Source organism: Pollicipes pollicipes, unplaced genomic scaffold (genome assembly GCF_011947565.3).
Source record: "Pollicipes pollicipes isolate AB1234 unplaced genomic scaffold, Ppol_2.1 Scaffold_7231;HRSCAF=8579_pilon_pilon_pilon, whole genome shotgun sequence".
In the NCBI taxonomy this organism is placed as follows: domain Eukaryota; kingdom Metazoa; phylum Arthropoda; class Thecostraca; order Pollicipedomorpha; family Pollicipedidae; genus Pollicipes; species Pollicipes pollicipes.
Window position 1 is genome coordinate 12,557,594 of NW_023597034.1, and position 15,703 is coordinate 12,573,296.

General features: G+C 47.3%; 1 protein-coding gene across 8 annotated transcripts; it reads left to right on the forward strand.

The window, feature by feature from the left end:
* Window positions 1-1,773: 1,773 nt before the first annotated feature.
* On the forward strand, window positions 1,774-5,961 carry LOC119110516 (cell growth-regulating nucleolar protein). 8 transcript variants are annotated; one of them, XM_037234372.1, is made up of 2 exons: window positions 1,774-1,862; window positions 4,667-5,961. In XM_037234372.1, the coding sequence occupies exon 2, from the start codon at window positions 4,700-4,702 to the stop codon at window positions 5,780-5,782; it is 1,083 nt and encodes a 360-aa protein (XP_037090267.1). In that variant the 5' UTR covers window positions 1,774-1,862; window positions 4,667-4,699; the 3' UTR covers window positions 5,783-5,961. The 8 variants fall into 8 exon arrangements, with proteins under 8 accessions (XP_037090267.1, XP_037090274.1, XP_037090272.1 ...); XM_037234379.1 differs by having other exon boundaries at window positions 1,800-1,862; window positions 4,685-5,961; XM_037234377.1 differs by lacking the exon at window positions 1,774-1,862 and adding an exon at window positions 1,872-1,931.
* Window positions 5,962-15,703: the final 9,742 nt, after the last annotated feature.

Consider the following 15,703-nt stretch of genomic DNA (forward strand, 5'->3'; position numbering starts at 1 on the left):
CCTCTCTCTCTCTCTCTCTCTCTCTCTCTCTCTCTCTCTCTCTCTCTCTCTCTCTCTCTCTCTCCTCTCTCTCTCTCTCTCTCTCTCTCTCTCTCTCTCTCTCTCTCTCTCTCTCTCTCTCTCTCTCTCTCTCTCTCTCTCTCTCTCTCTCTCTCTCTCTCTCTCTCTCTCTCTCTCTCTCTCTCTCTCTCTCTCTCTCTCTCTCTCTCTCCTCTCTCTCTCTCTCTATCTCTCTCTCTATCTCTCTCTCTCTCTCTCTCTCTCTCTCCTCTCTCTCTCTCTCTCTCTCTCTCTCTCTCTCTCTCTCTCTCTCTCTCTCTCTCTCTCTCTCTCTCTCTCTCTCTCTCTCTCTCTCTCTCTCTCTCTCTCTCTCTCTCTCTCTCTCTCTCTTCTCTCTCTCTCTCTCTCTCTCTCTCTCTCTCTCTCTCTCTCTCTCTCTCTCTCTCTCTCTCTCTCCTCTCTCTCTCTCTCTATCTCTCTCTCTCTCTCTCTCTCTCTCTCTCTCTCTCTCTCTCTCTCTCTCTCTCTCTCTCTCTCTCTATCTCTCTCTCTCTCTCTCTCTCTCTCTCTCTCTCTCTCTCTCTCTCTCTCCTCTCTCTCTCTCTCTCTCTCTCTCTCTCTCTCTCTCTCTTCTCTCTCTCTCTCTCTCTCTCTCTCTCTCTCTCTCTCTCTCTCTCTCTCTCTCTCTCTCTCTCTCTCTCTCTCTCTCTCTATCCTCTCTCTCTCTCTCTCTCTCTCTCTCTCTCTCTCTCTCTCTCTCTCTCTCTCTCTCTCTCTCTCTCTCTCTCTCTCTCTCTCTCTCTCTCTCTCTCTCTCTCTCTTCTCTCTCTCTCTCTCTCTCTCTCTCTCTCTCTCTCTCTCTCTCTCTCTCTCTCTCTCTCTCTCTCTCTCTTCTCTCTCTCTCTCTCTCTCTCTCTCTCTCTCTCTCTCTCTCTCTCTCTCTCTCTCTCTCTCTCTCTCTCTCTCTCTCTCTCTCTCTCTCTCTCTCTCTCTCTCTCTCTCTTATGCAAGTGTTGTCTAAGACCATGGCGTAAGTGTTTTTAATAAGCTTTTTCTGCACTTGCCCTAGTTTTCTGAGGGGTAAGCTTTATGTTCTGGAGGCTGTCGCGATTAAAACACCTGTCACCTGAACTGAACAAGCAAACCAACTCCTCAGTCACCCTTCACCTTATTTTGGGACGATCGGTGGCATCAGTGGATTGTGTACCATATCATTCAGCATGTGTTTTGCCGCTTCAATTCTTATGCTCCTAAAAATGTCACTCACCTTATTTAGACACTGTGCAATTAGACGACCGAACTGATCTCGATTGTACCTACTCGCTGTGCCTTACTGGTCATACCTAACCGTAACATGTTATCACATATTCGTGGCTCCGCGAGTATCCGGCTCTTGGGATGGATTTAGCATTGGAGAAAAGGCATGTACTCCACCAAGAAATCCGAGCGGAATACGTGATGAAAATGAATGAAAGGATCATTAAACAAAATCATGGAATTTTCTCTATCGATCTACAGAGCGTCGCCACAGAATTGAAATCTGAGTATAAAGCTAAAGCAGGGTTTCGTATTCTCCGTTGAGCAGAACTTTAACGGATGTATTTATATGATTATTTGTGTTTTTTGAGATCTACATTCTATTAAAGCCAGGTTTGGCCGACGAATATTTTTTTTTTAAATCATTAAGCTCCTAAAGAGCAATAGCAGAACCCATCAATAACATACAGCGGCTCCGTCTTGAAGACTGCTATTCGTTAGATAGCCTTGCTGCTATTGCGTCCGCGCCATTTATGTAGCCTGCCGACCATGTTTTGGAGGAGCCGCGTGCGGAGAGGCGGTGGCGTGATTGGTTGGGGGTGTAGGTAAGGACAATATATAAATTTAGCTCAGTGTCATACACTGAGAAAAGTATTGTATCGGACTCAACGCCGGTGAGTAGATGCAGTGATGCTAACTTTGCGTGGCTGGATTGATCTGTAAGGAGGAAATGATTACCCTGCGCCTGCTGCGTTGGGCTCCGAGCCCTGATCACTCAGCAGCCCTGCCGTCCCACGTGGTGTAGTTTTGTACATAACTTTGTGGAACAGGTGAGCAGAGAAATCTTTTATCCCAAACAACTGGTGTAAACAATGTTTTCCCTGATTTCGACCAATTTTTTTTGTCAATATTGGGGAGGGTATTCTATCCTATCTAACTAAATTGGGAACTACACACTTGTTTCCAAATTAAGTACATCTGGGTCAGCAAAAACCTAGGTGGGTATCACATTGCCCCAGGATCTTTCCTCTGGGTGAGAATGATTTTACCCTGGCTAGAATGTATTTGCACTGGCTACCATGCCCCATATGCTCCTATCTATATTGTGGCTTGCATGACATTTCAATCACAAGCTTGGCATTACATGCTCTGGGAAATGGTGCAATAGGTGCACAACATTTTAAGCATCTGCTTCTGTCAGCATTTATTGCTACTGACACATTTACAATAGAATTATTAATATCAACAACTTTCTATCAGCTATGTAGCTTAAAAAATACAGTAGGTGTTAGCATAGATTTAGGAAGCACTAACTTAGGAAGCTAGAAAATTTAAGAATTGCAAGCAGTCAATCTTATTGGTCTTTGGAAATCACTGGGACTAGCTAGAGCATGGTGTTTACTGTCATCTGCTGCCAAAGGATGTCCTTAAGTACCAGCTGTAAATGCAGTGCAAATTCACCTGGGTTATTTTGTTCTCACTACAAGCTGTGATTTTAATATTTTTGTTCTCTTCCCTAACAGCCAAAACCAAATTTCAGATACTGAAATATAGTGAATTAAGATCTAGACAGGTATGGTATAGGTAGGCACAGTTAGGAGTTTGAGGGGTTACAGCTAATTTTCGGCATTATAAACACAGCTAACTGAATATTATGAGAGGCAGGGACAGGGGCCGTGCTCGTCTGGTGAAGAGAGGAAGTATTTGCTCAATATGCTGGACTGTCATGGATCTGGCCTTAATTTGAAGTATGTGAAAAATGGTGCTTTTTCACATTCTAACAAAAAATTTGGCTTTTGCCTGATGAGTTATGGTATTTTTGGCTCTCCTGCCTTGTTGTACAAAGCTGATTGCCAGCTGGTGATTAAATTCAATCATATGAACCATCTGGGCCATATGAACCATACATATGAACCATAACCAAAAACACCATATGAGCCAAAAAATCAATCTTAATAAGCACTGTAGAAGCCAATGATAAAAGCAGTTGAAAAATAAAATGAAATGCAAATTGAAATGAAATTCAAGATGGGTTGTGCCAAGGCTAACCCAGCATATCCCAGCATTAATTTTATTTCATTTTCTTTTTATTTAGTTTTTCAAATGTTTTTAGGTACTGGGTTCTGTGGTGATTGATTAAGGTTGTACTTAATGAATTTGTAAGTTTTGTGTTGTCAGTGCCATTAGTCTGTTGTGTTTCTTTTGGAAAGTACTAATTTGTCATGTATTGCCTTTAATATTTTATTGTTTGTTGTTGTTCATGTTCATCATTACTCATGAATGTTGCATTTCTTATGCGGTTACATAGTACATTTGATGCCAACTTAATGCTGACTTACTGTGTTTATATATATGTATATATATATATATATATATATATATATATATATATATATATATATATATATATTTGCATTTGAAAAAATAGGCAATTGCTGCAGTTCAGTCATCATTTTTAGCTGCTTGTATCTTAAAAAATATCTTGTTTCAATCTTAGAGCAATTCAAAACAAGCAACCACATCATGTGATAGTTAATTTACCAGTGGCAAACAGGTTTGAATGTCATGATCAGTGGTTCAGCCAAGTTCAGAATTGCTTATTACCAGCTTTTGACATGATTAGGTGTACCTTTTTGTACTGCATCTATTATAAAAAGTTAACTTGCCTCATGGTTGATTCACGTGAAACAAAGCAGCATAGGATGTGTTGGTCATGGTTATTACTCAGCACAGGCCATCAAGGCCAGAGTTATTCTTAAGGCAGTAAGAGTGGTTCTGTAACTTTCAACATAAAAAGTTAGGCAGTTTTGACTGAGGGGTCTTTCAGCACCTGTTACCTTGTCACCTGCATAGGTGTTTCATACTTATCACATCTATTGCAAGTTTTTTCCATCTTCACAACTAATGCAACAGCAAAATGACCACATTTCCTTTCATTGTTTGTCTTGCCACCTCATGTTTTTCTCAGTCTGAACATGCAATCCAAATGTCATGTCTTAAAAGCCAATCACAGCAAGCATGTAAAGTGTTTTGTTAGTCCTTATAATTTTTTACAGTGCTCCCTTCTGTGAATACATCATTTTGTCAAGGAGTGCCTATTCTGCTTTCAGTTTCAGTGGGCACTGATCAGGCATTTAGTCTCTATACAGTACAAGGTATCCTCAGTTTTAAGTTGGAATCACAAGAGTGAATTTGCCTTTCAAAGTCAATTGAATTCATATAAGAAGTCTTTCTCTTCTATTTTGTGGTCATGCTGACTAAATATGGTGTTCTGGTATACCATGTAATTAAACATCATTCATGTGCTCAGTTCACTTTATATTACTGAAGTTGCTTTTTATCTTGCCACTGCACCATATCCTGTGTATTGACTTCTAAATCTCATGTATCAACTTCTTTGGTATTTCAGAAAGAGTTTTGCCCCTAGGTTCCAGGACCAAGAATGGTGGTATTTGCCTGCAATGCGTGCGGTGCCTCCATCAAGAAGAATCAGGTGGAGAAGCACTATCAGCAACAATGTCGCCGGTGTGAAAGCCTCTCCTGTATGGACTGCGGGAAGGACTTCTGGGGTGAGGAGTACAAACATCACAACAAGTGCATTACTGAAGACGAAAAATATGCAGCCAAAGGTTGGCAGCCCAAGTCTAGTGCAAACAAAGGTGAACGTAAGCAGGAAGCGTGGATAGAGGCCATCAACAGGAAAGTTGAAGAAACAAAAGACATGCCTCCGGCCCTGAGCCAGCTTCTTTCGACACTCACACAGCATGGCAACATTCCAAGGAAGAAGAAAAAGTTCCAGAACTTCGTGAGCAACAGCGTTAGCATCAGAAATCACGCGCTGGTGGAGCAGGCGTGGTCAGTGTTTGAGGCCGCTGTGGTTAGGCAGAAGGACGAGCACGGGCCGTCCAGTGATGCGATGAGGGTTTCTCAGCAGGAGAACGGTGTGCAGGACGCTCAAGCGCAGGAACCCGAAATTGCGCACAAGAAAAGGAAGACGAAGGAGACCATAACCACGGAAAAGGTTGAGACGGAAGCAGACCAGATCGAGAAGAAGAAAAATAAAAGGGACAAGAAAATGGAGCGAAGCAAAAAGAAGACAAAGCATGTTGAAGCCACCAATGGGAAAACCTCTGGAAAACGGAAACAGGAGGGCGAGGAAAAAGCCGAAAGCGGTGTGGATCCAGACGACGGGTCGAGCGGTAGAAAGAAAAAGCGAAAACTAGACGCAGATGTTGATGTGGAGCGACTGAACGCAACATTGGACGAGTCAGCGCTGATGTCCGTGCATAGGCCAAACAAATTTGATTGGCCAGGTGTAGTACTTGCGTTGCTGGGAAACCGTGATGACCGTGAGCTGCCGCTAAAGAAACTTCGAAAGAAAGTAGTCACTGAGTATCAGAGTCGAGGGGGAGAGGGAAAGACAGATACGACGAAAGAAGAAATATGGGCTAAGTTGGACAGGAAGCTGAAGAAGATGCCTCAGGTGAAGGTCTTGAAGGAGCATGTAAAATTGGTGAGTGCTTAACAGATAGCACAAGGAAATTGGCCTTTACGATGGTTTTTATCAGGTGTGTATGTTGTGTCTCCTTATGTCGTTGTCAGCTCATTTTTTGAAACCATCACAGTTGATTCAGTCGGAAACACTAATAGCAATATGTGCCCTGCACTTGATCTGGGCCAAAGAAATACACATCGCTCTGTATTTATTGTGGTTTCGTGTCCTAATTGACGGGTCTGTCCTGGACGTTCTGTTCCGTGTCATTGTTCTGGCACAGCGTTGCACGGTTACGATTCACCGTAGTCGTGAATAATTGCGGTTTGTCGAAGTGTTAGCACCCTGAAGGTCTCCTGCTTCACTGTTTGCTGACGGATCACCTCACATGACACGGGCACCAGATATTGGGGCGCCGGTGCCCTTCCCGGGCGTCGTCCATTGTGGAAGGCGTGCGTACCTCGGGTAACCAGCGGACACCGTCATCATGCGCCGGCCGGGCATGAAGCGGAGCGAGGGGCCTCAGTCAGCTATCGCCACCTCCGGGTGCATCAGCATTAACGCTGAAACCGCCCGCCTCACGACAGTTGCTGGCAGTCAGGGTAAATATGAATGCTCATTCACCGCAGGACACTCTCTGCACTAGTCACTCAGAGGAGGGCACGATAGAAACCGAAACACTTAAATGTGCTCCGAGCATATTTTCGACTAAAATATATGAAGCCGACAATGTTATTGAATCAATGAAGTCCAATATTATGCGAAACAGTTTTATCTTAAACTTGGCACAAGTAAGTTACAGCGCGCTGTCACCGAATTATACTGAACGGAAATCAAATTCCGGATCCAATACAAACCAAACAGGACACGTATACCAAGGCCCAAATTCGAGCTTCCTTCCGTCTCTCCCTTGGACTAGTGGCATCATTTAATTTACCCCCGGGAGAGCCTGAGCCTCCCCACCCAATGCTGGCGTGAGCCCCTCAATGCGTATGAGCAAAAAGGAACACTGGACCGGAAAATACAGGCAAATTGTCTTAGCCATTGGTACTCTAAACATCTATGCACATCGTCATTACTGTAACGCGTATTTTGTACCAGATCATATCCTGTAGGAACCCATGCGAAATTCCCTATGCTAGGCTAGTCGGTAAATGTTTGACATTTGTTCACATGAGATCACCTGATTTGGGATTAAGGAATATTTGTCTACAATATGTCAGTTTTTAAAAGTACAGTCTGGCCCAGATAAAAGTTAAGTTTTCCCAACAGTGCCAAGTGGAGTTGTCACACGATCGTGACTGGTGGTATTCGGCCGCTAACTGAATGGCAAAACACGACCAGCGACGGCGGTTAGTCATTGATTTCATGCCCATCAAACTGTCAACAAAAGGTGCTCCAGTCCTGGACGGTCCCTGGCGGCCCTAGGTGCGCAGTAGCTGAACTCGCTGCAGGTAGCGGACCTTGCGGTTAATGGTACCCTGCGGTAAGAAGAAGTCCAGGCGTGACTGGTCGGGCGAGAACGAAACCACATAGCGCCAGCGAGATGAAATGTATGTAGATAAGAAACTAGAGGGGTTGAGGTCTGCAGAAAGGCAGGGCTGTGGATCACGCCAAATGATTTTAAAGACGGCTACTTCAAGTTAAACTCGCATACAATTTTGGAACACTACCTTTAAGCTGATGTGCGTTCCAACGAAATGATTCCCAAACCAATCCAGCTGAAGCCCGATGAGATGTCGCCCCTTCCTATTGGAGCCATTCCTCGCTGTTCTCGATCCCGTGAAGACACCCCAGGGCCGCTCAGAAGGGTATCAGAGAGGGAGCGATTTAGCGCTCTGAGGTTGCGTTGACAAGATATTCAATCTTGTCCTGAAAAAGGCATCTTCGGTAGTCGTAATTAGGCGAATGCGATATCACTAATGACTGACATCGTTTTTGTTTGTACCACGTCTGCGATTAAATGGTCTTTCGAACGTCATACGAAGCACCATCGCTTTGATCACAAGGATTCAAATAATCATGTGGCGGGATTTCTTATTTGTGTTTCTGACTCCGCTTGCTTCGTGTATTTTGTTCGTTTTGTCTCCTTTCCTGACTAACTCCAACCGGTGGTGACATTCCCACACTGGTCATTACTATGCTACTCGGAGTATTCTCCGAGTACTGTACCGAGTACCGAGTACCGAGTACCGGAGTACTGCTGTCTTCAAATTGGTTTTTGCCGTCCGCGCAACAAGGAGCAAGGGCTTCTTTCTCCACAATTCCAGTATGATCACCGGATGAATTTCTCACTGATACTGACAGCAGTCACGAGATTCGCAAAGCCAAAATTGCATAAAACAGCAAGCGCCGTGACGTACTTAATGATTTCGATGAAGCTCGTGTATGGTTTTTGAATTTTCATTCTTGCCCATGACGTTGTGTAATGCACACCGTTGTGAATACGTTTAGAAATATTACTTAGCGATATGTTACCGCAACTTTGTCGCAATAGCCACATCAGTGAATATATGTATATGTCAGTTCAGTTGGTAAGGTTAGCTATGCGTTTGAGAGTGATTGGTGGCATTTCACCCTCATTTTGCCTCCCGTATTGATTCTGTCATTAGGACCTAACGACGCATTCAGCCACTCGGACTATATGACATTGACTGCCTGTCATCTTGGTACAGGGTGGCCACTGCCGGCGCATAGTAGTCTATGGATAGTAGCTGTAACTAACCACTAATAAACCTTACGACAGAAATGCTCCTTGGCAGTAATGCGTTTTTCAGCAATGATTATATTTGTTTGCATTAATTCTACATGCTCTTGGCAGTGACGGGTGCCGGCTAGCTGGCCCATTGTACTGATTCGCAGGTAATTCTTAGCGGGGCAATTCCCTGTCACACGCTGGCTACCTGGGAACGACTACAAATGGTGAAAACGTTGGCTCGCCAACAATATGTGGGCTTTTACGGTGAATATGCTTTCGCCCGAACACGTTGCACAGCAAGAGCCACTTTGCTGTGATTCTTTACTAGTATTTACACACTCACACAGTTTCAAGCATGCCTGTGTACCACATTAAAGGGAGAAGCCCTGTCGGTCATATTCAAGTGAGTCCTGTGGGGTGGTCCCCACCCACAGCCTGCGGGTAATGTGCAACCATCAGACCTGTTTTCTTATGAGTGGAACAGTACAGCCGTACACTACGCAGATCTCTGAGTTTATCCCAGTAGATACTAGTCACCTGGTGTAAGGCTCACCGCGGCATCGCTTCTCTCCGTCACTACTGATCGGCCCTCGTCCCTCGTCCCTCTTCCCTCGTCCCTCCCTCGTCCCGCGAGAATCTCTCATCGGCTCACATTACTCCATCGATTGCTCCTCGACATTACTCCCAGCGTCGATTTCTCCAAATGGCTTTTCGGCAACACGATTTCGGCAACACTGTCGTCCCCCGTCTCGTTGGCACCTTGTGCCCCCTCTGAGGCACAGGCCAGCGCGCCAGTTGTTACCTCGCCGCCCCACCCCACACCAGCCGAAAGCAATGAGTGGACCGTGGCCCGCCGGGGCCGAACCTCTCGGTCTTCGCCAGTAAGCGCGCGATCACCGGCTTCACAGCCGTCCTCCCCAGGAGCATCACGTCCTACAACCCTGAGTGAGACGATGGGTCGGAAACTGGACAACCTTGAGCGCCAAGAGGCGGAGAGACGGGCGCGCGAGGCAAAGCGTGCACGCCTTCAGGAGCAGGAGAGGGCAAAGGCAGCCAGTCGGCTGTCGGGTGCGGGCCCCGGGCCTGCTCCCACGGGGGAGGTAGTCCCACCTCCCCGAAAGCGTGTGGAAGCTCCCTTAGGCCCCTCCGACTCGCGGAGAGACCCGTCTATGGGTGCTCCACCACCACCGCCGCCTAGGACCACGGCGTCGCCGGCGCCGGCTCAGTTTAGGACGGGGCGTCCGGAAAAGCGTGGACCGCCGGGGCCGATTTCGCCAACAGATGGCGGTAGTCCCCGGATCCGACCCAGGATCCGCCCGATCTCCTCGGGTTCTGACGACAAAACCCACAACCATGGGCCAGGCTCTAGCGCTGCTGAGTTCTTTTAAAACCTTACAGTGCTTTTAAAGCCTCCTCATTCAGTCAGTTTTACAGTGGAACTGTAGAGGTGTAAGGTCAAGCACCCAGGACTTGCAGACAGTTTTAAGCGCGCACTGCCCGGTAGCCGTGTGTCTCCAGGAGACCAAGTTGGCGCCTGATGCGGCCTTCAGCCTGAAAGGGTACACTACCTTCCGCACTGACATGCCAACAGACACCGTTGCTTACGGTGGCGTTCTTTTGGCTGTACACCAAAGCGTTCCTACGCGGCGTCTGGTGTTGAGAACAGACTTGCAGGCTGTCGCAGCAACGGTGAATTTCAACCGCCGCACCATAACTGTCTGCTCTCTCTACTTGCCACCTGGGGTTTCATTTCCATCTGGAGGACTACGAGAGTTAGTCTCTCAACTCCCTCCCCCTCTACTCGTTTTAGGCGATTTTAATGCACATCACACTGTGTGGGGGTGTGCTTCCACGAACACTCGCGGGAGGCTATGTGAGGCTCTCGTGCGTGACGAAGGTCTGTGCGTTTTAAATACAGGATCAAGAACGCATTTTACATTGCCATCCGGACAATCGTCGGTGCTAGACCTGAGCATTTGTAGTCCGCAGTTGGTACCATACTTCACCTGGGATGCTTCAGAGGACCCCCTTGGAAGTGACCACTTTCCGGTCTGGGTTCGGTACCGTGGTGGTACTGTTCTTGGTACTCGACCTCAGCGTTGGAATTTCAAGAAGGCGGACTGGAGGGAATTTGAGACTCGCCTGGACGAAACGTTTTCCAACGATTTCGACCCTGCAACTCCGACTACGGAGGAATTTACGTCTCTCGTGTTGGATGCGGCGAAAGGATGCATTCCGCGCACCTCCGGATGCCCTCGTCGTACCCCTGTACCTTGGTGGAGCGACGAGTGTCGCGACGCTATTCGTGCACGTCGGAGAGCTTTTAGGGCTTTTGACCGGCACAGCAGCACATTAAACCTCTTGGCTTTCAGGCAAGCACGCGCGGCCGCACGCCACACTATACGAGAGGCGAAACGTGCATCATGGCGCAGCTACGTCAATTTACTAAATCGCCACACGCCGACGTCACAGGTATGGGGCCGCATTAAGCGAATCGCTGGACTGCATCCAGCAGTTTCTCTTCCCGTACTGCGAGTGGGAAGTCAAGACATCACCCACCCAAGTGATGTGGCAGAAGCCATTGGGGAAGCCCTGTCAGACCGTTGCCGAAATGGCACCTGCGACCCGCGGTTTTTGCGGCACAGGGCACGATGTGAAACTTCGCAGGTTAATTTTTGTACAGATGACGTCCTGACGTACAACAAACATTTCACTATGATGGAGCTTCAAGCGGCCATTCGCTCGCTGCGTGGTGTAGCGGAGGGGCCCGACCTCATCCACAATGATATGATACGGCATTTTCCTCCCCGTGTACTACGAGCGTTGCTGGCAGTTTTCAACTGCATATGGGTGTCAGGTAACTTCCCGCCAATCTGGCGAGAGGCAATAGTAGTGCCTATTTTAAAGCCCGGGAAAAGTGGGACGAACGCTCTTGACTACCGCCCGATCGCCCTCACATCTTCGCTTTGTAAGCTCATGGAAAGAATGGTGAATGTGCGGCTCTCGTGGACTTTAGAACGCCAGAACTTTTTCACGAATGCTCAGTGCGGATTCCGTAAGAACAGGAGCACGATTGACCACATCTTAACTCTTGATACCGCAGTGCGAGCCGGATTTAGTAGCAAGCGTCATACCGGCGCCATCTTCTTTGACAGAAAAAGCTTATGACACCACATGTTGACATGGAATTATGATGAAGTTACTCGATTGTGGCATCCGTGGTCACATGGGAAAGTTTTTACAAAACTTTCTGACTGACAGATTCTTTCGGGTGCGTGTTGGTTCTTATCAATCCGACAGGTATCCACAGGACAATGGTGTGCCTCAGGGCAGCGTATTAAGTGTCATTCTTTTCGCAGTGATGATAAACGACATAGGGGACACGCTTCCACATGGGATCAGCCGTTCCCTGTTTGTAGACGACTTTGCTATTTGGTGTAGCTCATCGACCACTCGCACGATGGAGCGACAGCTGCAGCTGGCTGTCACACGTCTGGAGAAGTGGAGTGTGCTCAACGGTTTCCGGTTTTCTACATCGAAGACAACTGCAGTTCATTTCTGTCGTCGTCGCCGTCACTGTCCTGATATGGAAATCAGGCTGTTTGGGCAACGCGTCGCCAATGAGAATACCGCGAAATTTCTCGGTATACGCTTTGACCGACGCCTAACATACCGTGAGCACATCAGAAATCTCCGCGACAAATGTTTAAAATCTCTTAACATCCTAAGGTGCGTGGGACGTACGTCATACGGTGCTGATAGGAGGACACTCTTACTCCTATACCGCTCCCTGATTCGTTCAAAACTTGACTACGGCTGTTTTATCTACGACAGCTCATCAGACCTGATCAAACGTACTCTGAACACGGTGCATCACGCCGCACTCCGTATCGCCACAGGGGCTTTTCGGACATCGCCCATAGACAGTCTTCTGGTGGAGGCTCACGAGCCCCCACTAGCATTGCGAAGGCAGATGCTGGGACTGCGCTACACGTGCAAGCTGGCGCAGTTCCCAGATCATCCCACCTACAAAGCAGTGTTTTCGCGTAGCTTACGAAGGCTTTTCCTACGTCAACGGTCACCTAAAACTTCTCCCTTCTGTGTACGAATGAGAGAGCTTTTAGATGCGAGCGGCCTGAACCTACGGCGTGTCATCAGACCTAAACCCATGGAGACTGCTCCTTGGGAGCTAGCATCGCCAAGAGTGGATGTCTCTCTATCAAATATGCAAAAGCAACATGTCCTCATGGCGGAACTCAAAGGCGCAGCTTTAGAGCACATGGCCTCCTTTGACGGGTACAAGATGACTTATACAGATGGTTCGAAGACGGATGCAGGTGTAGGGTGCGCTTTTGTGTGCGGATCGACCACACGGTCATTCACACTGCCTTCACACGCGTCGGTCTACACTTCCGAGCTTATAGCCATTAGCAAAGCTCTCTGTTTTATTGAAGTGGACGATAGCAATCTGCATTTAATTCTTTCCGACTCCTTGAGCAGCCTGCTGGCTGTTAGCGGCTTCTCCCCGTCGAATCCACTTGTTCAGGACATTCAATCTCGTCTTAGCTCACTGGATCGAGCAGGAAAAACGGTCGTTCTATGCTGGATCCCAAGTCACGTGGGGATATGCGGAAATGATCTTGCTGACGCGGCAGCAAAGCGCGCTACGACAGGGACTAGAATTCCTATAACACCACTACCTGCTCAAGACATGTACCCCGCAGTGTCGCTGTTTATGCAGAAGCGATGGCAGTTCTACTGGAACTCGCTGAGCGCCAACAAGCTGCAGTCGGTGAAACCCCGCATTGGATTATGGCAGTCGTGCTTTCGGGACAATAGGGTGGAAGAAGTTGCCCTTTGCCGGTTACGCATAGGTCACACATATGCTACGCACCGTCACCTGCTATTGGCTGGCGACAGACCATGCTGCGGTCGATGCTCTGATCCACTGACCGTGCATCACGTACTGGTCGCTTGCCGCCACCTTACTGCAACGAGAGCGCAGTTTTTCGGACGCCACGTCCAGAGTCGCACGCTACGCGACTTTTTAGGGGATTCTTCGAACATCGTCGGGTTTGGTAAAGTGCTCCAGTTCCTTCGCGCTATAGATTTTCCTGTAATCTTCTCATCATGATGCTAGGGCCGATCATCATGGCTCTATAGGGTGACCTGATTGATGCACTTCTCTGATTGACGGCTCTGCATGAATCGATAGTTATGGGCGCTGCATGACCTTTAGCAGTCGATGCGCCCTAAATCCCCAAATCATCATCATCATCATCTCCAAATGGCTGGGGAAGGCAAAGCTAAAAAGTCACCAAAAGGTGACAGACACCCTTTGTTTACCCACATAAATATATATATATATATATATATATATATATATATATATATTCAAATATGATATGTATATATATACATATGTATATATATATATATACATATATATATACATATATATATATAAATATATATATATATATATATATATATATATATATATATATATATATATGTATATATATATATGCTTGTACGTAGGGGGCATATTTTCTTTTACGCCAAAGTTGTTGTTAATGACAGCATTTTTGTTGTGCTATGTCTTCCTCAGATTATCAATATTACGAGCACACTTTCTCTCAGGTGGCTCAATGAAATGTTTTAAATCTCTCCAAACGCTGGGAGCGTTTCGTCGGACGTAGGACGTCATCAGGCAGTTACAAGTATGCATAAGACTCAAATAGCGCTATATAATGGTTTGATCTGCATAATGCTCAGTAAAATCACAATAAGACATAAATTCGATGAAGGCTGATCGCAGGAAAAATTTGCAATAAGCCAATTGCGGTGGTTCATAGGAAACCAAAGTGTGCGGAACTTGCTCGAACTCTCAAAGGAACCGTGGGTAGGGAAAAACCTGGCGGTTGATGACAGGGCCGTTGTCACGGATGTATACTGCTTCCAGAACGAGGAGCTTCCGCCTGTCAGAGCAACTGGCGAGAATGACGGTGTTGTTAATCATCAGTTTTCTGCTCAATTGGCTGCTGTGGGCATACTTGAGATGGCGATTCGGGTCTTCATCTTGCGGGCACGTCGTTATACCTCAGCGGAGGATCCTGGTTGTTTAGCCCATGTAGGCATCACAGGACCTTACGCACAGTCGCCGGCATTGCAGCGAAACTGGTGCACCTGCGTAGGTAGTTTTCAGCTCAGACGGGTCTTGAGGAAAAGTTGCTCTTCATGACCAGGCTGGTCGGTGGTCACGAGGGCTCCTTTAGGAAATGATGAGGTTGATTTTGTCGTGAGGCTGGACGGGCCGGCAGGTTCTGGACACGGTGTCTCGGGTAATCTTCTTATCCTTTGTGTAGACTGCCGTCATGCGGTTTTCATAGAAAAGGGAGAGTGTCGGCCCCGGTGGTGTCTCATTCTTTAGGCCAGGCTGTAGCTGGGCGTTCTGCTATATTTCGAGCCGGATTTCTGTTTCGACCATGTGGATGCTATGCTCGTCAGCGAGACGTTGGCATACTGGTTGGAGTTCTTGATGGATCACTGGCCATGACAAACGGGGCTTGAATGCTCTGTGAACGTACGTCTTTACGACGCCTCGCTTATATCCTTCGGGGCATGCGCTCGCTCCGTTCAGGCAACGCCCAAAGTTTGTCTGCGTATGGTAGACACCAGTTTTATACTATCCAGTTGATGCATCAGTATTTACGTCCAGGAATGAGAGCCTCCCTGCGTTTTTTTTCAATACTAAAGCTGGGAATGGACCCATCCTCCAATGCGCTGGGGATGCTCGCCGCGCGCATCAACAAAAATGTCATCGATGTGACGACAGGATGTGAATGCCTGTAGTCCCATCTCAGCCATACCTTGTGCCACGATGTGTCACATGCAGACGTGGACAAAGAGTACGCCCCGAGAAGAGCCCGTAGCGATCGTTCCCCACATCCTCGAAATCTGCACGAAAGAGCACCGTACCGATGTCCGGAAGGAGGTCTGTTTTATCAGCTTGATGGCGTAGCTTGCCGCAGTTTTGCCACCCTTCTCCCTGTGAGCGCTGTTTAAAGCAGCGTTGCCATCGTCGTGGACGCCGTCTCCTGCGTAGCTTTTAGCGAAGCGTCAGGTGGTCGGTGGCGTCCCCTGCCTCTTCAGCGTGATTTGGTTCATGGCTGGTCCCTTAGGATTTTGCGACCAGTTGGTCGTGCAGAGGATAGAAACTATAGTTTTGTAACGTGAGTAGAAACATGTGAACA

Bases quoted from the DNA above. Each gene is read 5' to 3' on its own strand.
- LOC119110516 (XM_037234372.1), top strand. From the start codon at position 4,700: ATGGTGGTATTTGCCTGCAATGCGTGCGGTGCCTCCATCAAGAAGAAT.